The following is a 22,988-nucleotide window of genomic DNA, read 5'->3' on the forward strand; positions in this document are numbered from 1 at the left end:
TTTCTGGAAAAGAGCATTCAGTTGTGTTCTCTCAGGACCATTAATGTTGCAAGCTCACAGGTGTGCCATAGTTCTTCACATGTACATCCATCAACATCCAAACTTCACTTGCTAACAAAAAATACTCCTCTCCTTATGTTTCTTATTGTTTTGGTGCCTGTGCTCCCTTCATTGGCCCTTCTGCACTAAAACTTCAGCCTATGAATTCAGAAAGGGGGAAACGTTAAAAAAAACCAAATTAACAACATCATCAACAAAAAACACAAACCCCAAAAGTGCCAAAGAAAACTGTGTCCTGCACAAGGCCAGGAGTTGGACTCAATGATCCTCATGGATCTGTTCCAACTCAGCATATTCTATCAACCACATTGCAGTCTACAGTCTCCTCATGAGGGGAAGCAGAGAGGGAGGCACTAATCTCTTCTCTCTGATGAGCAGTGACAGAACCCAAGGGAAATCATGGAGCAGTGTCAGGGGAGGTTTAAGTTGGATACTTGAAGAAGGCTCTTCACCCAGAGGGTGGTTGGACACTGGAACAGATGAACAGATTCCCTATGGAAGTGGTCACAGCACCAAGCCAGCCAGAATTCAAGTTCAAAGCTTTGGACAATGCTCTCAGGTACGTGGTGTGATACTTGAGGCTGTCATGTGCAGGGCAAGGAGTTGGACTTTGATCTTTGGGGTCTCTTCCAATTCAGGATATTCTATGATTCTAACAAAAGCATTACATCAGGTAATACCACTTGAACTTTTTTTTATTGGCCTTCTGGAACTCTGTGAAGGCTTGGGAGTGCTCATGACAAAAGGAGTGAATGCAGCATGTTTACTTGAAGTAGGCTTTGCATTTCCTGCTCCAACACACAGCTTTGATCTCTGGTTCAAATCTAATGTGTGTAGCCTTTAGCTGTGCTAGGAGTTTCTGGATGTTCTCTGCTCATGTTACACCTACCCCTGAGACACCAAATACGGGAATAATCCTACAGAGCAGTTTTGCCTCTAGCCCTGCTGGGGATTCCCTGTCTGTGTTATTGCCACAGCTTTTTGGCTCCTCCACATTTTTTGTGCGAAGGGCAGAGGAAGAAGAAAATGTCTGAGTGGATACTCTTTGGCAGTGGTTCAAAAATATAAATGCAGTATTTTCTCCTTATGAACAGGAAAAAGCCCACTGCTGCTTTATTACTTGTTCTTTATGTAGAATTATAATGACTAGGCAGTATAGTTCTGCTGACAGGCTCTCTGGAATTGTTAATTGGAGCTTATTAAAGGAAAAAAGCAAGAAATAGAAACTATACTCAAACTTTGACATATGCTTGATGTTCTTGCTTTTTATGTATAGGTAATTTCACAGCATAGTCAGACTATTTCCCCCCCCCCCCCCCAGCTTTTAGGAAATTTGACAACTAGATTTGCTGTGTCTATCTAGAAGAGGCAGGCTTGAGGGTAGAGTCTGCAATCAGCATGAAGATAGCCTAGTGGAGGGGAATCATTGTTCAGAGAGTTGGAATCCTTGAAAGTGTGTAACTCAGCCACATGTTCTCAACATGTTCCTTGGTGTGTGTTGGTTCATCTCATGTACTTGTTGTCCAGCTGGATCTACTGCTCTTGCCTTTCATTGAGTAACCTTTTTAGCAGGCAATAACTTTGATCTCTCTTATCTACTTTCTTCCATTTTAACTTTTCTGTAGTTCTCTTTGTTTTTCTTTTCCCCACTGTGTAGAAGAAAGGTGAAAAAATTATGCTGAACTTCATTAATAGAAATAGCAAATTTATTAGTAATTCAAGTAGAGAGGTGGTTAGTTGACTAGAGACAGCTACTCTTGGCCTTTTGTGATTGTGTTAAATTTTAGACAAATGTGTGTTTAATCTGTACTGATATAAAGCTGTTTTTAAGGTTTTCATTGTTATGACAAAAAAAAGAGCAATTTGATATTAACTCTGTGAAATGATAAACTTAATCACTGCTGGGAAATATTGTGAAAATACCACCACTGTTTACCATGTAATGCCTTGTGATACTTCCAATAGAGACTTGGCTAGTGTGGGCTATGACCTGAGTTAATAATATTGTTTTGCTCATCTCTGTTGAAATGTCAGTTGTTTTTTTTTTTTTTCTTTAGAGGAATATCAATGCAAATAAAAATGTCTTTGAGACTGCCTGTCTGACTAACTGGAATGGATATTAAGATGAAATCTTTTCATAACAGAAAATGGATTGTACACAGAGATGTGCAAATATATTATTGTCATATTTCCTTGCAGTGAGTTCTTTGTGTAGGTCCTTATTCTTTTCCCTTTGAAGTTGTTAAATACAGTGTCATCTTCTCTATTTACTTGTTTACAGTATTGAATGCTGGAATATTTATTTTCAATCTGTACTTGCATCATGTTTAACTTTGGGTAAATCACTTAATTGTTTCTCTATTTCCTGCCTCAATAGGAAAAGGATTTTTTTATCTCTCTTAATTCTAAGAACCTTTTGGAGTTTTTGAAAGTTTGTCAGAGAAATAATGAATCTTGGTTGCAATGCCATTACAGTCGGAAGACTCGTGCTAATAACAGAAAATTGTGATATTCTGGAGGCATTTCTTATGAGCAGCATAGTCCATACTTGTACAATTGTACATTTATACAATTTAAGGTGAAAAAATCCCCCCCTGTTTTCCTTTGTACCCTACACAATGGCTGGTTGAAATAGCAGCTCTTTTATTTCTGATTTCTCCAAATGGATACTGGGACACAAGATCCTGCCTGCTGTTGAGGAGACAAGATAAAATCCTTGGTGTCAGGGTAAATGAGACCAAAGCAGGGGAGTTTCACTTGAATGAATTTACTGCCAATCAACACAAAACTTGGATCTCTAACACCAGACTATCTCCAGCACAGACAGGACACAGTCCTGTTGGAGTGAGTCCAGAGGAGGGCTACAAAGATGATTAGAGGAATGGAGCACCTCTTCCATGAGGAAAATCAGAGAGAATTGGGATTGTTCAGCCTGGAGAAGAGAAGGCTTTTCTGGAGACCTTAGAATAGCCTTCCAGTACCTAAAGGGAGATACAGGAAAGCTGGAGAGGGACTTTTTACAAAGGCATGTAGTGATAGGACAAGAGGTGATGGCTTTAAATTGAGAGCAGGTTTAAATTAGATATTAGGAAGAAATTCTTTACTGTGAGGATGGTGAGGCACTAGAACAGGTTGCTCAGAGTAGTTGTGGATAAAGCCAGGTTGAAGGGGGCTTTGAACAACCCGGTCTAGTAAAAGGTGTCCCTGCCCATGGCAGGGGGGAAGTGTTGGGGAGCCCCAGCTCTGGCCTCAGCTGCCCTTACTTTCCGGGAGCTGTGGGAGGTGGAGGTGATACCAACAGTGGTTTCCTCTCAGTCCCCCCCCCCATGGAGGCTACAGCCTCAGGTCAGCCCTGGGGCTGCAGACCCCTCCCCTGCCCTGGTGTGGAGTCTGGGCTGGATTCTGCTGCTGGTCTTGTGCTCACCTTGGGGCTGTCACCTCAGGTGGGGACTCCCCTTGTAGGCAGGGTGGGGGCCCTGAGAGACATGTCCATGAGATGCTGATTTTACAGCTGATGTGTCCTTGATTGCTGCATCGTGTCTAGTCTTGGGGACGTGGGGGGAGAAAGGAAGAGATGGAAGGAAGTTGTTTTTCTGCCTGATGGCAGCTGGGCATCTTGGAAGAGAAAGGTCTGGTGCCACATAGAGGCCACAGGTGCAGGAACTGCCAAGGCTGAGAGCAATCCACATGGAACAGAGCTGGTCTGCAAACCAAATGGTGAAAGCCTGTTTTATCCATTTCTCTTTGGAAATATCTTTGAACCCAAGTGACCAGGAACAGGGATGCCCCTGTTGTTTTTGAATTGAGACTGGTGTTGGTGCAGGTGATGTTGAAGTGGCTGTTTGGTTTAAGGAAATAGGAAAGCCCTATGCCATCTGTCAGAAAGCAAGGAAAGTGTAAATATCAATGAGTTGTACCCCTCAGAGTTTTATGGTATCGACTTGCATTGCTGCTCCTCTGAGAACCAATAAACTCTTTCATATGGTGATTATTCTGCGTTGCATTAAAGATAAAATATAGCTCTAGAGTGCACAAACTTGACATCTATTATTCAGTTCCTGAACCTCAGAAGTAATTCTTTTCTAGTGCAACTGCCTCTAAAATGCTGATTTCTAGAAATGTGACCACTAGTCAGTTTGTTCCCAAAATACTGCTATCTATAGAAATTGGGGTGCCCCTTTAGGAAGGGGAGATTTTAGAGAATTTGATAAGATTAGAAAAAAAAAAAGATGCCAGGTGATAATTGTAGTGGCCTGTTGCCTATTATATTTTTGAGGGGGATTGGGAGAAAGGAAGTCATAGAATCTGTTATGCCCTTTTCTATCTTCTTACATTAAATATTTTCATAATGTAGTCCATGATAATAAACTCCATCTTTCTAGAGATTTTGGATCTAAATGGGAAATTTGCCAAAGATGTATTGTAAGAAAACTCATGCCTTGGCAAAAGGACTTGTAAAGTGTATGTGATGGTAGATCTTCTCCATTCCTAATCTTGGAGAAAGCTGGATTACCTGGGTAAACAGGCATCTATGCTTTCCCTTATGATGCAACCAGAAGTTGCTGATTGCATTGCATATATTTTCCAAGTGTGTTTTCATGTGATCCACTTACTAAAATACAGGTATGAAATGAGCAATCCAACACCTCTTGCTTTAAAAGCAGGTTTTGCCTTGTGATGATCAAAAAGAAAAAATTGTACGTGTTCAAGGAGGGCTTTAAAAACAGGAAGTGGTTTAGGGAATTGAACTCTGTATGCAGAGGAATAGGACTGGCCTCAGATTTCATATTTTCTTTACTTTGACCCTCAAGAATCTACACAGAAATGTTCCTCATCTGTAACTTTCAGGATGACCTACATGAACTAAAGATTTATCAGCTTCTCCTCTGGTATAGGTGAGTAGAATAAGGCTAAAATGAGAACTATCCAGAACACAAAAGAAGTAGCATAAACTCCAGTTTGTGTGAATAACTACACTTGATGGAGATATAGATATATACTTCTCCCATACATATAATATATACTTTAAAAATATTTAATGTAATAGAAACTTATGATTAATATATAATAAAGTATGAGTTTTTTTGACAAATAAAAATATAAGTGAATATAATGTAGTTAAATAAACAGAGGTTAATAAGTATGTATTACATATATTTTTTGTATGTATATATTCAAGGACAGGTTAGATGAGGCTTTGAGCAACCTGAAAGCATGGAAAGTAATAATGAAAGGTAATAGAAGGTGGATGGTACCTACCTAATGGAAAGTATCCCTACCCAAACCTGGGGGGCTGGAACTAGACTATCTTTAAGGTCCCTTCCAAAACAAACCATTCTATCATATCTTAAGAGGTATTGTCCAAGATAGAGTCTTGTTTAAAATGAGATCATCTCTCTGCAGAGGGCAAAGATGGGAAGAAATATGCAATAAAAATCTCTGTAACTGAAAATTAATTTACCTTTCACATAGTACTTGAAGTGTAAGGCATAAACTTTTCAGCAGTGCTTCCTCTATGATTATTGGTTCTGCAAGAGCAGTTACCATGAATGAATGCCATAGGTAGTGACTGTTCCCACCTCTCTCTCCCAGTTTTAATTTGGCATTCTAGGAGTGTGGCACATAGATCTGCGTATATGATCCCATGGTAATACAACGCATTTTAATGCATCATTTAAAGGACTCTTCATTATTTTTGCTCCTGGTTTTATGGTTTCTTAGATTTGTGACACCCAGCTTAATTCTGAGTTGGCTTTTACTATTGTAATTAATTAATGTCTGTAAAAGACTCTTACAATGCAAAATGACATGGGATTCTGAGACCTGAAATGGCTAGTGTGGAAAAACTTCTGATGGTCTGGGTGTGTTGCTGAAGGACAGAATGTATGCATTTACTTTCTGACCTATCAAATAAATGCTGTCAGAATTTTGCTCTTAATTTGATTTGTGGCATTCCATTAACAGTTTTTCTGTGTACAGGAGAATAATAACTAATGATTCCCAGACACCCAGAATTGTAAAGTAAGGGCAGGCTCTGTTTGGCAGAACAGAGGTGGTACTTTAGTACAGACAGGAACTGTTCATATTAATCAAGTGATATCTTGTCTGAAATGACTTTTAGCTAATAACTCTTATTCTTAGGTTAACCATATTGGTTATAGGCAGCATGTTCATCTAATTCAAGTGATTATTAATAATCAAAGGGTAAGTGTGTGGATTTCTGTCTTTTTCTGAAAGAGAAATGATGCTCTTGATTGACCTTATTTTAAGACATTGTTAGTGTTGAAATTATGATAGGGGTTGGAAGGGGAGTGGAGAAAGTTCATGGATTTGCCTTTTGATTTCAGCCTTTATAAAGGTGGGCATGTGTGACATGAATGACCTCAAAAGTGTGAATTTAATTATATGAAGTTTCAGGGCTTAATTATTAAGGACATCATTTTGTGATAAACAACTTTAGGGCCATCAGTAGTAGAAAAAAATGAGTCACATTTCACATGTTATCATGATACTTTTGGTCATGAATGTTGTTTCCAACAGAAGCCTGACTGCTGAAATCCTCCTAATTTCTAGCTTGTTAAAGATAAACTAACATGTTAAATGATGTAGAAGAAATTTAAACTGGGAGATTTTACAAGATTTTACAATTTGTTTACCTAGCAGGAGTAACATCTTTTGTAGATTGTTAAAACACCATGTGGCACTGTAGAAGCTGCTCTCCAATGGTAAACAAACTTGAGCAAGAGGAGGTTCCCAGCAGGCAGTTCTTGTAAGGCAGGAGGGGGTCTGTTGTTGTGGAACAAGTGTGTTAACAGGTTGCAGCTGCATCACTCTACTAATGAGCTGTTGCACAGCTTTCACAGGTGCTGCCAAGCCTGGCATAAGTCAGGATGAGACTCTTCCTTCTTTAACTTATGGATGGGCTAGTTTGGCAGGTTTTTTAGGCTGTTTTTAGTTCTCTGTGTCAATTGCTGGCAAGGCTTGGTGCTTGTATATAAGCAAGTTCCCTCTTCCTGGTTATGTGGTGTTTGTTTATTTCTTTACTTATTTATTTATTGGTCATGAAGACCACATCCTCTGCTGACACTGCTTTTTCTGCCAATAGTGCTTACATGCTGTTTCAGGTGTGATGCTTTGTCTTCTTATGAAGCCCAGTTCTCCGAAAGAAGCTTTTGGCTGACTGTCTTAGATGGGATTGAAAGGATGTTTGTGATCTGCTTATCTATATCTATCCAATAAACACGAGGAAATAACATCTTAAAATCTGATCCAGTGTTAATACAAAAATGCAGGACATAGAGGCAGCTGCCTTGGATACATCTAATTCCACACGCACACCCTGCTATCTGCCAGAAGAATTAAAAGTCATTATTTACAACTGAAATACAAGTCTGTGTACAGACATATATTTATGTAAAATCCAGTGTAAGGTGTTAAATAAAAGGCCTTATAATAGTCCAATAATAAAATTGTTATTATTTCAGTGTGTCGTTCAGGCTTGTACCAAAATCACCAATGTTGCAAAATACAAGTAGTGTTATTTTTTCGTACAAGTTTACCTAGACAGCATCTCTGACCAGCTGTGGACCTATTCAGTGGCCACAGAACCCACTGGAAAAACCAGACTCTCCTGCAGAACTCTACTGATGTTACCTGTTAGTAGGCATATACTTAATAAATGTGAGTATGTAACATCTACATGGTCAGCTGTGGGAGAGGACATTCCTTTTAGGAGTGCTGACTAGAGCTCAACACTGTGTTGTGGACTTGAGTAAAAAGCAGCATCAATTAAACAGAAGAATTCATCAGTCCTCTTATAGTCTTTACCAGGAAGTACAATTCTTGGTCTTACCCAGAAAGATGAACGAGAACACTGAAAACTGAACGTCTGCCATTGAGCACAATAATTGCCCAGCATGTGGTGGAGCCATTCCAAGCAGGACGAGGAGCCTGTACCATAACAGTCACTGGTTCTCCAACTTCTCTTGTAGTCTTGGGGGTATTGTGGGTCCTCTGGCAGACTGCCAAGTGCTTGGAGAGAGCATTTTCTCATGCTGCCAACATTAACTTGGGATTAAAGGTTTGAGCTAATATCTAATCATAGTCTTGAGCCAGACAGTCTGGTTAAGATATTGTTGTGTATTTTGTTATTGTTCCTGGGGCGTAAGTAACCTCTAAGTAGGAGTTGATCATGTTTTTAGAGGCTCTCAGACATAATATAAAAATGTGTTTTGCGGGAAGACAGCATATAAAAACTTGCATTTTTGTCAGGTTTCTAATTTATAGGGAACAATGACATGCAATAATCTAATTTATGTCTGTGTACATTATGTCACTGATCACAAGTAATGGAGTACAAGCAGGTGGCTTTGATTTGTATGTTAGAAATTGTTAGTAGGCTGAGCTAATGGTGAAGTAGCTTTAGCTTGCCAGAGGGAAGCTGTTGATTTAGTGTTGGTAGCATAAGAAGGTAAATCCCAGTCTGATGCTGAGCAGAAAGAGATGGCCAGTGTCCATGAAATCTGTTCTTCTGTAGGTTGAAAGATTTATTTTCTTGGTCCTTTATATGATAAGATTCAGGAGGGGAAACTTCATCTTGGAAATTAAGGAAATTAAGGTGTTCAGCTTTGGTTAAGGGTATCGCCTCCAAAGGAAGACAGTGATAATTGTGATATTTGGCTATTTAGAGAAAATGTGGTTATATCATTATTTCCATTTGGTAATCTTAAATATCTTTGAAAAAGGGAAAAAAGTCTACTAGTGAAAATAAATGAAGATAGCTGATTTATTCCAGTTAGTGAAATCTTTCCATCATATGCTAAGTGCTTTGAATAACAAAGCCCAACAATAAGCTTGTTTTTCAAATCTTTGTGTGCATGGGAGCAGAAGGATACATACTAACATTTGCATGCTTGGGCACATGAATTTTCAGTCACAGTCTATCTAATACCTGCAATCCTTTTAAAATGGACAATTCAGTAACACTTAAACTGTCTATCTGTTTTTCTGAGTGTTGGTTTTGGGATTTTTTTTTTTTACAGATTCTTCTCCCATGTTTCAGTCTTTTAGTCCATACATCTTATTTCCAGGAAAATCTGGAAATCCTGTAGGCAGGGACACAGCAAAGCAATCTGGTGCTAATAGTGGACAGAGTATGTGAACACATTATGTTGATTGTAATACTTTGAGGTACTCAGGACGATGTTTGTGAGATCTTGGGGAAAAAAGCAAGGACATGCATTAGTAATGAGATCAGTTTGCTAGGGAAGATTCTGAGGACCACTCTGTGGCAATTAAGAGCAATTTGGAGTGGCAAATATCTTAAATGCTGGCTGACTGCACTTGCAGAATGTAGCCAATAATCAAATAGCAGAATTTCAGAAGCAGCTACATCAAAAACATTCTGCCTTAGTTGGTGACACAAACAGCAGTAATTGCCTGTGTAAAGTATTTTCTTCAGGAGTGAGATTCATTGATCCCAGTTTTTTCTTCACATCTAAGAAACTGTAATTTCCCCACTGTTCCTGTCTCCTCATCCAAATTAATTCATCTCCTCCTTGTTCTTCATGAGTCATAGATTCATCTTTTTCTTCAAATATTTTGCATTAGTTTTCTGTGACCGTGTGGGTGAGTGCAAATGACTTCACTTCTTTTGGTAGAATAAATCCTCTACAGCTTTTGTTGCAAATATGCATTGATCTGTAGTAGGTAGTGTAAGATGAGGCTAATTAAAAGAAGAGGGAAGGAGACAGCACTCCTTCCTTTTGTGAAAATGAGGAATCTCTCTCCACCTTTCCTGTATCTTTCCAGTACAGTTAATGTTTGGATGTACCTCTTGGTAAGTGGGTATGAAGGGAAAACATGGAGGAAGAGTGTGTAGCATTAAAAATGGATTAAAAAAATGAAATTGTTTAACATGGATGGGATTAATACTTTGGTAGCTTAGACATCAAGGACCTTTCTGTAAATGTAGTACTAAATGATCCTGAAATCATATGAGCATATGCTCACTTGCAATCTTCCTCCCAGTAACATGAAGAATTACAATAATACTCATTAGATTTTTTTCTAGAGTTCAAGTTAGTACAAAATAAATGAGGCTAAATAATAACTCAATATTAACTCAGAAATGTTCAGCTCAGATGGCTCTGACCTCTGCAGCAGTCCAGGAAGTTCAGGAAATGCAAACCCTATGTTGCTTGTGCCATGGAATGTACTTAAGGCCCTTGGTTATCTGCTGGAGTTGTGAGGTAGTCTGTGGAAAAGAAGCTTTTTGAATTGTTTTTAATGAGTTATCTCCACAGATGAGTAGGGCAATGCATGAAGAGGCCTGAGTTTCCCTAGCTTTACTAAATAACTGTTTTCTTTCTAGATCCCAGCCTATGGGGAAGTGCACATAAGAAGAGGATAAATATGGCTTTTAAGGGCGAGGATCACTTAGATTCCCTTTCATTACCAGTTCAGCGGTAAGTGGTGCATTCTATCATCCAACTTGGAGTGATTAAATGCCTCTGAGGCTGCAGCTGCACTTTCCTTTGAGGACCCAAGGATGTTTAAAATCTCATTTTTAAACTCAGTAATAGGTAATGTTCCTACAAAATGTTGAGAATGAATGTGGAAATCTGAGATGTATTTCTTGAGGCATTTGCAAATTTGTGTACCTGAAGTCTGGTAAATCATGACAGTGAAGATGCAGCCATCATTTTTAAAGGATGACCATGTTTGCAGTAGAGATGTGATTGTGTTTACTGGATCAATTCTTTGTTGTGATGGAAATCCCTGGAACTTGCTGCTCTCTGTGAATACTGCTGAAACTGTGAATATGAATCTTTTTAACTTGGTTGACTTTCTTCTGGTGTAGATATGGAGGTATGGTAATAATACAAAGGCTATAGTACAATCTCTCCAATCTGTGTTGCCCATTTGGGAGCAGAGACACTGGTGATTCTGCTAATCAACAGATTAAGAAAAATAAAATTTATCTGTTGGTTGGCATCTAGTAGCTGTATCTGAGTAATATAGTTCTGTTTCTAGCATGTTCCATGAAAAGGAAAAAAAATGAATACAATAGCTTACAGTCTTCATATGTGGCACAACTGTGGTGGTTTTGTTTTTATTTTGGGAAAGGGAGGATAGGTGGGGCTGCTGAATGCAGAAATAAAATCAGAAATTAAAAGGTTTTGAATTTCAGTCTTTCTTCCCATCTCCTTTCTTCAGGTCACACTGCAATTGTATATCAGGAACCAGTTAATTATGATAAAGAATCTCAAAATGTGATGTTCTTTGTTAGTAATTTGATATTTCTCTACCTGTCCCTACCTGAGTCTTCCAGCAGATACTTTGGTAATGCCATTAAGCTCAAAATCACAGTAAAACCATGTGAATATATTCTCCTTTAGAAGAAACACTATATGGAGGAACATAGTTTGGGGATACCAGATTCCAGGACAACTGTTACTCTTCATTAGATGTTAGCTTAAACTTGCTTTGGAAATAAGTGAGTCCTAGAATCCTGAAGAGCCAAACATAGAGTGGACTAGCATAAGTAGCAATGAGGTGTCGTATTTTACTTATTACTTTAGTTTTGTTCTGTGGGATGAAGCCATGGAAGATCATTTCAGACACAGACAGTAGTGAAGGCAGGCCAATGACTTTCCCATGGAAATTCTCAGGCTAACCAAGTGGTCAGATAAAGGTTAATTTCTTGGTGATAACTAATGGGTTTCACAAGCTGAGTCCTGGATCAAAAGCCAAAGAAGCTATTATAGCCAACTGGGGCAGTGAAAGACTCTTATAGCAGTAGAAAACTATCTGCACAGGCCCTGTGGGTGGCCAAGGGCTGGTCCAGGCTGGTGGTGGCAAGATTGTTTGCCCATACGTAAACGGAGAAATTAGCTGGAGGCTCTCTGTGCTAGCAAATGGAAATGTGGAGGAGGAATAATGCACTTAAAGGTAACAGCAGCACAGAACTGAAGAGCACTGAATTTTGTAGGCTAGCGACTTCTAGAAAAGGAAACTGCCTGTGTGCAGTGTTCAGGGAAGAAAAGCTCTGCCATGCTATGTGAACAAAGCCACACCATCTCACAAGGACTCTGCACTAAGATGTAGCTTAGCACAAGAAGTGACTTGGAGAAGTCCCATGTCGCAAGCATTATGTTCTGACAAACAGCTCGACTCGGCAGGGCAATTCTCTATAGCAAGATTTGAAATGAAATAAATGTTCTCCCCCACCCCTAATAAAATATGAAACTCTTATTTTTGGTGCCTCTTTTGAAAGAGAATCCTTTTTTCTGCCAATGAGGATTATTTCAGATAAAACCCTTGTAACAAATGGGGAGACTGAAGTTGACAGTGGCCGGAGAGGTGAAGACACGGAGAAGGCCAGAACTGAAAAAAATCTGTTTTTACCCTAAGAATTCGGCAGAAAGAACACAGTATTGGGTAGATAATAAAGTTCAGGAGTTGTACAAAGTGTTTTTCTTGATTATTAAAAAACCCAACAAAACCCACTCCACATAACAGCTTTTCCAAAGAAATGGAATTTTTATGAGATTATGCTTTTTGTCTGGGTTAGAAAAAGGAGTGATATGACCCCTGTTTAAAGAGGATTTAAAAAAATTTAGTTTTCAAAATAACAAAATTCAAGTATTTTTAATTCATTATTGTTCCTATATGCAAGCCTAGGATGTATGCCTGTCTCAGGATTCCAGTTCATGCTCCTGCTTTTTGAGAAAAGGGGCTTGAATTCACCTGAGAGTCTGTGCTGTTGTGTCCTGTCACAGCGAAAATCTAACACAAATTCAACTGAGGGTCAGTCCTGTGTAGCACCACAACTGTGTCTTGCCTCACATTTAGGTCAGAATATTTCAGAAGTAAAAACATCCTCAAGCAAGAATATCTGTATCCATAGGAAAAGTGTACCATACGCATGGAAACAGACTCCAAGTGTTTCCACAGCAATCATTAAAGTCAGAAGTTATTGTGGCTGTGTAAGGAATTTAGAACCGGGGCCTTAAACCAAGTTTTGGTGCTGCGTGAACTGTTGTTTACACTCTTTCCTCAGATTTTATGGGAAATTACAGCTTGTATTTGAAAGTCTCTAGAGTACTGAGTCACTGTGTTAATGGTTTTCTAACACACTGGCAGACCTACTTTCTGTAATTGATATCTAGACTCCTATAGATGCAGTATTTAAAAGTATCCTGAGGAAAAATACAAATTATTGTTACAGAAACTTTATTTTCTATTTCAGTGAGTTAGGAACTTACTGATGGTTTTGTCTCCTAGGAAAGAAAACAACTGGCAAAAGGTCATTTTTATAAAGAACTAATCTAGTTACTCTCCAAAAGCTGTTAGTCCTATGCAAAGTATTTTACATGGTCATAAAAGTTACCTGTTTCCATCAGTGATAACCAGTTCACTACAGCATGTGAAGTGTAAGTGTATTCCTTAGAGGTGCACACATCCCCATTCTGAAGTAGCTATTTTTAGTATAGCTTTTGGAAAATGTCATTACCCTTTCCTTGTATCTTTATATTGGTATTGTTTTTCTGTATTTCTGGTAAGCTTTTACCTTGGCTTTTCTATCTGGAATAAAACCTGTTATGTCCCTGCCCCTCTTCCAGTGTAACAAAAATTCATTGAACTTTCTGTGTTCTGTAAATTAAAGTTGTAAACTACACAGGCTTTTTTTCATTAAGGACATGGTTTCTTATACTTTCCACATTGGATGGTAAACTCAACACTTGGAATGCTGAATCTAAAGTCATTCAATAAAAGAGAGAATACTCATAACCAAAAGTGAAATAGGATGCTGTTTTTACTTCTTGAATTATGTGTTCTGTTCAGTGTTGCAACTGTAAGAAACACAGTATAATTAGACATTTTTTGAAAATAAATGAGGGTCTTGTAGGGAAATTAGGTAAAAAACCCACAACCAACTCCCCCCCCCATTCCAAAACCAAGTGAAACCAAAATGAAGCAAACAAAAACAAGCTGAAGAAAGACATAATCTTGCTGAAAGAACTTGAAATATGGGCTACTCTTGAAGTGGGCAGAGAATTTATCTTTCTAATCTCCAGAAATGCAACACTGCTGGTCTGTTTAATCCATTGTCTAAATATGTTTACAACTTCAAAAATTAAAGATGTTTCTGGAGGTTATAACTTAAACTAACATACAAACAAAGGGCAATGTTAATCATTTAAATGGGATGTTTTATTGTTGTTTATACAAGGTCAATACTTTGACGACCAGGAAGATGCTTATATTTGGTATTAATTGATGTTTTGACAGATGATATTTGTCAAAAGTTGAAAGTTGTGACTTGAAATAGAAGCAAGAGAAATTCCGGATTTTTTGTACTGCAGGAACTGCATTTATTCTACTTGTTTCTCTGCCAAATCAGGATGACAAACTTGTAGAACTTTATGGAACATATGGACAGATGAGACGAAAAATATGGAAGTCTATAATTTATTTTTTTTTCATAATGGAAATTACTTTTCTCATCCAAAAAAACCCCAACACTTGACAAAATAGTCCCAGTAATGAATACGTGGGTTTAAAAAAAAAACAAAAAACAACAAACCAAAACGTAAAAAGAAGAAAAAACCCCCAACTTTGTAAAGTAAGATAATTTCTACCTGTATGAGAACTGAACTATTTCAGGGACCATTCACATCACATTTTACTTCTGTTTCTGGAGCTTTATGTGGACTCCATGCTGCTGGAAAGAGATGTTTTGAAAAACTGACTTTGAGGTGTAAGACACATGAAGAGCCTTTCAACGTATTTGATACATGTTCAGATGGGGCTCTCAGGACAACAATGGATCTGTTGGTTTCTATCCCTAGAGCGTCTAATATTTCTCAAATACTGGGTGATTTAATCCTAAGAATCAAAAGCAGGGAGGTTATGTTATTCTATCTAGAAAATTACTCTTGACCAGAACTGCACAAGTAAGGTAGGTTGGCTTTTTTTTCAACTAGCCAATGGTGTCTTGCCCCTTGTATTCTGTAGGCCATGGGAATCTGTAGGTTTTGATGCTCTCTCTTTTTCTGGCCCTGAAATTTGGGCAGCAAGTCATTTCGTTGCATGTCAGTTCATTGCAACATTTCCTGTTTGGTTATCTACCTATTTTCTTAGATGTGAAACCCTCAAGTGAATGATTTCTAGGGGTTTGACTTCTGTGAGTTAACCTGAATAAGGGTTATTCTCTTTTATCTCACTGTGGTCTATTCTTTTTTTAACCTTCTCAGTTCTTACCTTTCTATTTTGAATCTGCATGACTTCTGTAATTTGTTACCATCTTTGTTCTCCCAAGATTTGCCTCATTTTTTCTTTTTTTTTCTTTTTTTCAATACCACTTTAAGTCTTCAAGACTGTACTTGGATTATAATTAATCATAAAATCATGTTTAAGTACAAGTGTTTAAATACTTGGTCTGATCAGTGATTGTATGTCTTATACTTTTTGGACATCTTCTGTGTGAATTCTTTGTTTCATGGTCTCCTACAGTGTCTGCTGGCAATAATCAAGGGCTTATTCTGTATTTCTGTCTTCTCTATATCTGTGAACTGAACTTCCTGTCTGACAAACATTCCATGCCAAATAGAAACAACATTTGTATTTCGTTTTTGTATTTTAGAGGCTGCTTACTGTGCATATATCTTGCCCTGCTTATTAGAAACCTACATTCCCTATGATCAGTTATATTTGGATGATGTCAGGAGCTTGTTTGTTGCGGCTCTTTGAAAGCATTCAGATAAAGACTGTAAGAAACTCTAGAGAAAAAGAAATGCATTGTTACTTGTAATATAAGAGCTGGAGCAGATTTCCAGAATTTCGAGTTCAATGTACTTACATGGCTCTATGAATCGCTGCTCTATCAGCTTTTGAAAACTATTTGAGAATTGAATGCTTGCTAGGGAATTGAAAAATCAGTGGCTGTAGGAATAGAGTACAGCAGAAAAAGGGAAGCTGCTTTGCTTTGCCAATAATGCAATAAAGTTACCTTCCGGTGACAAGAGATAAAATCAGTTATTGCAGAGCTCGAGGCACTAATGATGTCTCATTTAATGACATTGCATTCTTTTCCTTTCATTCAGTTTACATTATAGCAATTCAGCAAATAATTTTACAGCAACAGAAAGGGAGCTCACCTTACTACGAAGTATTTCTGATTTTAGTGATTTATATTCTACGTGTAAACAAGCTGAAAGCTGAGTAGTTTGTGGGAGTTTTGATGGTGGTAGTAAAACAGATTTGTGTATCCATATGGTCCTTCTGGGAAGGATCTTCAGACATTCTATCTGACTGAGGCCAAAGGGTGATGTTAGTAAACCAGCAACTATTGATTTGCTATAATTTGGTGGCATTCATGAGGAATATGAACTCAATAGCTTTTTTTTTTTCCCCCCTTTGAATCCATGGGTAAGATATCTCTGTTCCTATATTCAGGATGTTAAAATGTAGATCAGCACTTAAGCTTGCAAAAAGCAAAAAAAATTGCATTTAATTTGAACTTTAGGCATTTTTGGGGTCTGCAAGCCTGCCAGAATGCAAGATATTTCCCAGCCTTTTCCTTATGATTGTTTTGTCACTATATCTTTATATTTAGTTGTATAACACACTGTAGAAACATATACTCCTTCCCAGAACTGTCCTGTAAAATATTGTATGTTGAACTGTAGAAGTCACAAAAGAATTTTGGCTTTTAACTTAGAGGAAATTTGAGTTTGTCCATTACAATAATTGTGAAGTTACGGTGACTTTAAAATGTGAGAAAATTGATGAATTTAAACAATCTGTTCAACTGGCCTCTCTAGACCTTTTTTTCATTAAACTTGGTATTTCATATTTGTGGCTTGCTGTTACTTGGAACCTACTTTTGAAAGATGGAGACCATCTTTCATCCCTAAAGACAATCAAGAGTTTATCCTGAATCCCTCTTCTCAGGGTCAGTAACATGTTTCAGAGCATGTGGCACACAAGCACTGTAAAAAGGTCAAGCAAGTGCTGGTATGACCTTTATCATGGAAGAAATTTGGCTGATTATTTTGAGAATGAATATTTTTGAGACGTGGGAGTCTATAGAAGAGACTCTTCTTTTGTGTCTTAGGGAAATAGCAGTCCCTATCTGCCCAATGAATATCTTGTGTGTGGGACTTGGCATCCTTTTCAGAAAACACCCTTGAAGTGTATCGGAAAACAGTGACAGAACTTGCCTGAATGTTAGGTTGCCTTACCTGCCAGACAGAGGTGATGCTTTCTGACTGTCTTCACAAGTACTGCATGAAATTTTCATCCTTACATCAATTTAGTAATCCTGCCAACTTTACACCTTGCAGCCAGCTTTTCTATTAATTGTTTTATGGCTTTGACTCCATGGTTTGTGCCTCTCTGCAAAATTTTACTGGTGCTAGCAAGACCTTTTGAAACCAGTGAGATGTTGTTTGTGGTCTGTTATGTTTACCTGCATTCCTATCTCCATCCTGCTTGTTTTTCTGTAGCACACTTTGGAAGAGGTATTGATCAGGTTTACACATCTACTATCACTCCTATTGGAGTACTCTGTTTCCAGAAGACATCTTGCTAGTTGTTTATGTGTTTAAGGTTTTTTTTTTGCACACAGAAATCTTCTTTCCTGTTTGTTAATCTAACAATGTGAATGATGCATTAATTGACACAAATGCTTTGATTTCTTTTAGTCTACCAAATGTTTTTAGTGCAACTTGATACTTGTCTGCTTTGTGAAGTCTTCTAGCCAGGATTCTAGAAAGTTTGGGATATATTAACCATACTGTGAAAAGCTCATGGAACTTTTTAAATTGTAAAGTAATTGTATTTTGTCATTGTCTGCCTATTATGATAATGATTTATACTTTATATCTTCCTTAGCATTAACAGTCTTCCCTTCTAGTTCACAAGTTGTGTCCCCCAGCTGCCCCCCCCCCCCCCAAAATAAAAAAACCAAAAAAATTGAAACTGTATAGTTTTGGTATAATCTCAAGTAAAGTATCTAGGCATCTTGCATTTAGCATATCTTGCTTTTTGCCATTCAGTCTTAGGAAAAAAAGCTCCTAAACCCCTACCATAAAGGTAAAATAGCTCCTTTGAGTTGCTCTGCAGTAATGTTGTGTTGTTATGACACCATATTTCAGCTATGGACACCTGGTAGGAGCCGTGTTCATGACTTCTGTATTGTCCATGAGAGCTTCCTGACATTAAACACTACTAAACCTGAACTGCAAACTCTTTGCATTTTCCCCCTGTGAGTTGTGCAGGGAACTTTTTTGCTGCACTGCCCGCAGTCCTTGGTGTGCACCTTAAAGAAGTTATTTGGATTCATTAACAAATCCTCTTCCTGCATGGAAGAGTTTGCAAGTTATATGGAGTCTTCAGGAAGGCAATGTTAAATAATTCTAGTGGTAAACAGTACACCTTACAAGGAAAGTGTAGTTTGCTTTGTCTAATTTTTGACCTGTTTACTTTCCAGGTCTTTCTGAACTTTGCAAATCATAGTAAAGACTTTTCTGTCTTTCACAGAGTCATAGAATATGTTGAGTTGGAAGGGACCCAGAATGATCGAGTTCAACCCTTAGCCTTGGTGTTTCCATATAAAATATAGAGTTGTTACTTATTTGTTTTGCGAAACTACTGAGACACTTTGATTTGCTATGCAACTTTGTGCCTATCAGGCAATCTGAATTTAGTATTCTTGCTGGCAAGAATAAAGATCCATAATTTTGTCTCTCCTTTTAGCAGTTAGGCCATATTGTTGTTATCACGTTGGTAATGTAGCTGGAATTGTTCTTGTTAGCCCTGGAAGGCAATTAAGGAAAAAATTCTGTCTTTTGACTTCAGTATATCCAAAGTATCTTTCTTGTATAAAATGCAAGCTGCTTTGAAGCATTCCATGCACATTCATGTTCACTGTGCTAAACAAGAGGGAAAAGGACCAAGAGATCTTTCTTAACAGGAATACACATCTTCATGGAACTTGAAAACAAAGATCACACTAATGAAGGGATCCTAATGCTCAAGGAATCAAGTTCACTGAATTATTGCCTTATTGTGAGAGTGTTGCCCTCTGACTTTAAAAGGGCAGCATGGTTTGTTGGAACTTTAATTTTGATTTAACATTACACATCATTCCTCCTGATCCACTGCTGGTTGTGATGCTGATTAATCTTCTTGCCTTAAGCAAACCACTTTCTCTTCCTCTGTTTTTGTGCTCCACCTCAGCTGAGGAAACAAAGTCCTTACTAGCTTACCTTCACAGGTTGCTATTTAAATGATACTTATACAGCACTATGTTATGAGCTCATATGCCTTGTTATGCCTGATGTGTGTGCATCATTCTACTGCACTGTGCCAGGATGGCAGTGTTGAATATTACCTAGCAGATGCTTTCAGTAAATTTGGGGTATGTTTCTGTTCACAAAACCTAACTTGTTCCTTCCATGTGTTAACATTTTATTATCCTTTGCACAGTGGTGTTGCCTGGCAAGTGAGTTCATTAAACTCTCTTTACAAACATGGTTATAACAGAGGATGATGAATAAGTACCAATATCTTGTTATTTCTGAGGTGTTTTCCCACAATCCAATTAAAAAAAAAAAGTGATCTCTTCATTAAAGATATTTTAATGATCTCACTATGATTTGTTTTCTCAGTTATTTAGCACAAATACTAAATACAGTATTTGTCATTTCAATTCACGTTTCCTGGGAATTTCTTCCTTATTTAATTGCCTGGTTTCTCTTAATCTGGTTTACTGCTGCCTGGGGATGGTGGGAGGATCTTGTAATCAGTTGTTCAGTAACCTGTAATGAGCAAATTTGAGAAAGCTAGCAGGACAGTGCTGCAACTTTACAAATGTGGGGTTTTTTTGACAAATAGTATAGTGATCTTAAGAAATGTGCTGGTTGGTCTGACCCCATTTCTAGTCTCATTAAATTCGGTAGTGTCTGTTAGTGGCTGGGTTTCTCAGCTTATATTAGGCCTGAGGGATTTGGAGTGAAATGCATACAGGAGTTTAATATTAAGATGAAATGTGACTGTTAGCAATTCCAAGTTTATTATTTTTGCCCCTTACGGTATTTCAGAGAATGTATTAAATTGAGTGTGTATATACCTGTATATATATGTACACACATTTTTATTTAGGGCAATATGCCTAAAGGCCAATATGCAATATTTTACTTGTTTTTAAAGAAAAAACTTTTTATTATGTTGCATGTGTAAACTATTCTACATGTACTTGAATTTTGTGTTTTGCTATTTGTGGGTGCTTTATTGTTCCAGTTCTTTGAGGGGTACAATGGAAATACAGAAAACATCTATATCAAGAACATAATATTCTGACAAACTAAAGCTATGGAAATATTTTTCCAATACCTTAAATGTCAGCAGGACTGAGCTCAGGATAAAGATTAAACAGGAGCAAACCAGGGAAAACCAGAAAATTATTAAAAGAAAAAGGAAAGAACTAGGCAATGGTATCCAAGCAGTTGAACTTATTCAACGGATGGCAAGATAGTTGAAAGCAATCTTTTAGGAAGTGTTATAGAACCAAAAATGTCTTGTTCAGTATCAGCTGTGCACACATCAGTGCTTGATTTTGGAAGTTACCTACTTGGCATTTCAAAATGAACTTTCTAGATGCAACTGGACAAACATGATGCAAGAAGTAAGTTACTTTGCTATGGTAATGAAAAATTATTTTTCATACTACTTATACAAAAAGTGCAAAATAATTTGGTTTATCTGTAGTTTAAAAATGAATAAATTGAAAAGTAAAGAACGTTCTGTGATTGTGAATCTAGATTTTTTACCTAGACAGGAAGCAAACATGCATGGTGAGATATTCTATTAAATTTTTCATTTTAAAAAATATTCTGCTGAGTTCAGAGCACAAAGTGTACTGCTAACTGGGAGAATTAAATGTTAACTTTCAACCACATTCATTGTCTCCCAGTAGAGTAACTGCACTGTCAATGAACACAGAGGGGCTTCTCTGAGAGTACTGTCAGCCTGTGACCAGGAAGCCTCAGATATTCTCATCACAGATGTTTTCTACCTTCTTTGCTTTTGTAACATAGCTGAGAAGCTTTGAAAAACTATCCAGAATGTTACCCTCTTTTTGGTGTGAGTATCATTTAGAATTAGGTTTTTATTAGATGGGAATTAAATTGGATCATCTTCATCGAGAGGAAACACTTTATATGTGATGAGGAAGATCTTTGTTCAGTATGTGAAATTACTGTCTTGATAACTATTCACTTTTTCACCTTTTGATTTTTTAGTTTTATTTAAATCATAGAAATCAGGGAATAATTTGTTTTGAAAAGAATCTCTAACTTCATCTCCAGGCTATTCTTTTTTTTCTTTTTTTTAAATGATATGTGTAAATTTGATACATGTATTATATAATATATTAATATATATTTCATATATCTACATACGTTTATACAATGGTTTTCCAAAGTTTGGAAAAACAAAGTTTGTATTAACATCAAAATCAGTTTGACAACTTGCCTCTGGGATAGGCGTGTTGGTGGAGATGGTGGTGGCGGCAACATGGGATAAAATCAAAGGACAGGCAAAAATTGGAATTGGGAAAAAGTGAAATCAGCAAATGATACCTATTCAGATTGTTAACCTTGTTCGTCAGGACCCCAGGGTATGGGAAACATAATTGTCTGCCGGCTGACTTATAGTCCAGGCTTGAATTCTGGGCCAGAATTTTCTATGCTTTGTGCCATCGATGCAAAAGAACAGTTCTGATTTTAAAAAAAGGATAATTTGCTGTCTGTTTGTTTTTTTTTTTTTTTAAATTCTCAGTCTCAAAAGTAGTTCACTTAAATCAAAATAGTACAGTTAAAATTCTAAGCATAAAATCTGACATGCTGGCCTGTCTTCAAGCCTTAAAGGAAGTAACCTTATGAGTATTACAAGTCTCCAGCCTGCAGCAGTTGAGTGCTTTATTCACAGGTGTTTGAGTTGGGTTCTCAGTTTTCAGAATACCTTGAATTCCTCAGGCTTACAGATTTGAAGTAAGAGTCTTTGTAAGTTGCTATTGTTTAACACTTTCTTTTAGTCCAGTGCACCCAGGGGGAACTCAGGAGGGAGAAATATGGCAATGTCTCTTCATAATTTTTTTAATTTTTTTTTTTACGACAAGTTAGCTCTATGGCTGAACCATTATTGAGAGAAGTTTTCCATCTCATTTAGAAGCAAACAAACTTTTCTCAAGCCTGTCTTCCTGTGGCACAGTCCTGATGTGGAGGTGTGAGGGCTGAACCAGGAAGCGATTAGATGGGAGCACTGCTGGTTTTGCTGTGTAGAGAGTCTAAGCCCTATTGCTCTTGGCTAAAATAAGAGCAACATGAAAAGCAGTCAACTGCTACTGCCAGGGGAAAGTAAGATATTTATTTCCCCAAGCATTTTGTTCTGCTCTGAAGGGCTGGAATTGTACTGAACTTTTTCTGTAGTTCAACTGCTGGATGAGAGGTTGATCTCGGTAATTTTGAAAGTATATCTTGGTAAAACATGAAGGCAGTCCAACTGACTAAATTGCTACACAGCTGCCCTGCTGCAAAAGAGGGAGCATTTCAATATGTGCTTTGGCCTCAGCATTGTTCTACTGTAGTTTCTGTTGCTGCACGTTCAAGGACCTCAGTAAATGCTCAATTCAGCATTTTTTACTATTTAAATTAACAGCTCAATATCAAGTTACACACCTCTTCAACATATTCTACAACAATGACAAAGACAAGAATTTGCATTTTTAACTTAAATGTCTGCCATGACACGAGAGGCAGGGACCTTGCTTTTTGTTTGCTCTTGCTCCTTAGTTTGGATTTCAATGAACCAACCCACACGTGTGAACCGCAGTTCACCCACTGAAGACCTTCCACAGA

At 37.6% G+C, this 22,988-nt stretch overlaps 1 protein-coding gene across 2 annotated transcripts in view; it reads left to right on the forward strand.

Moving 5' to 3' along the window:
• Positions 1-22,988, forward strand: part of INSC (INSC spindle orientation adaptor protein) — a 137,656-nt gene that overhangs the window by 31,700 nt on the left and 82,968 nt on the right. For both annotated transcript variants that reach the window (XM_064657424.1, XM_064657425.1), the window contains exon 2: positions 10,433-10,526. In XM_064657424.1, coding sequence (XP_064513494.1) covers positions 10,474-10,526 — 53 coding nt within the window. In that variant the 5' untranslated portion in view covers positions 10,433-10,473. The remainder of the gene's footprint in view (positions 1-10,432; positions 10,527-22,988) is intronic.

Source organism: Pseudopipra pipra, chromosome 6 (assembly GCF_036250125.1).
Source record: "Pseudopipra pipra isolate bDixPip1 chromosome 6, bDixPip1.hap1, whole genome shotgun sequence".
NCBI lineage: Eukaryota > Metazoa > Chordata > Aves > Passeriformes > Pipridae > Pseudopipra > Pseudopipra pipra.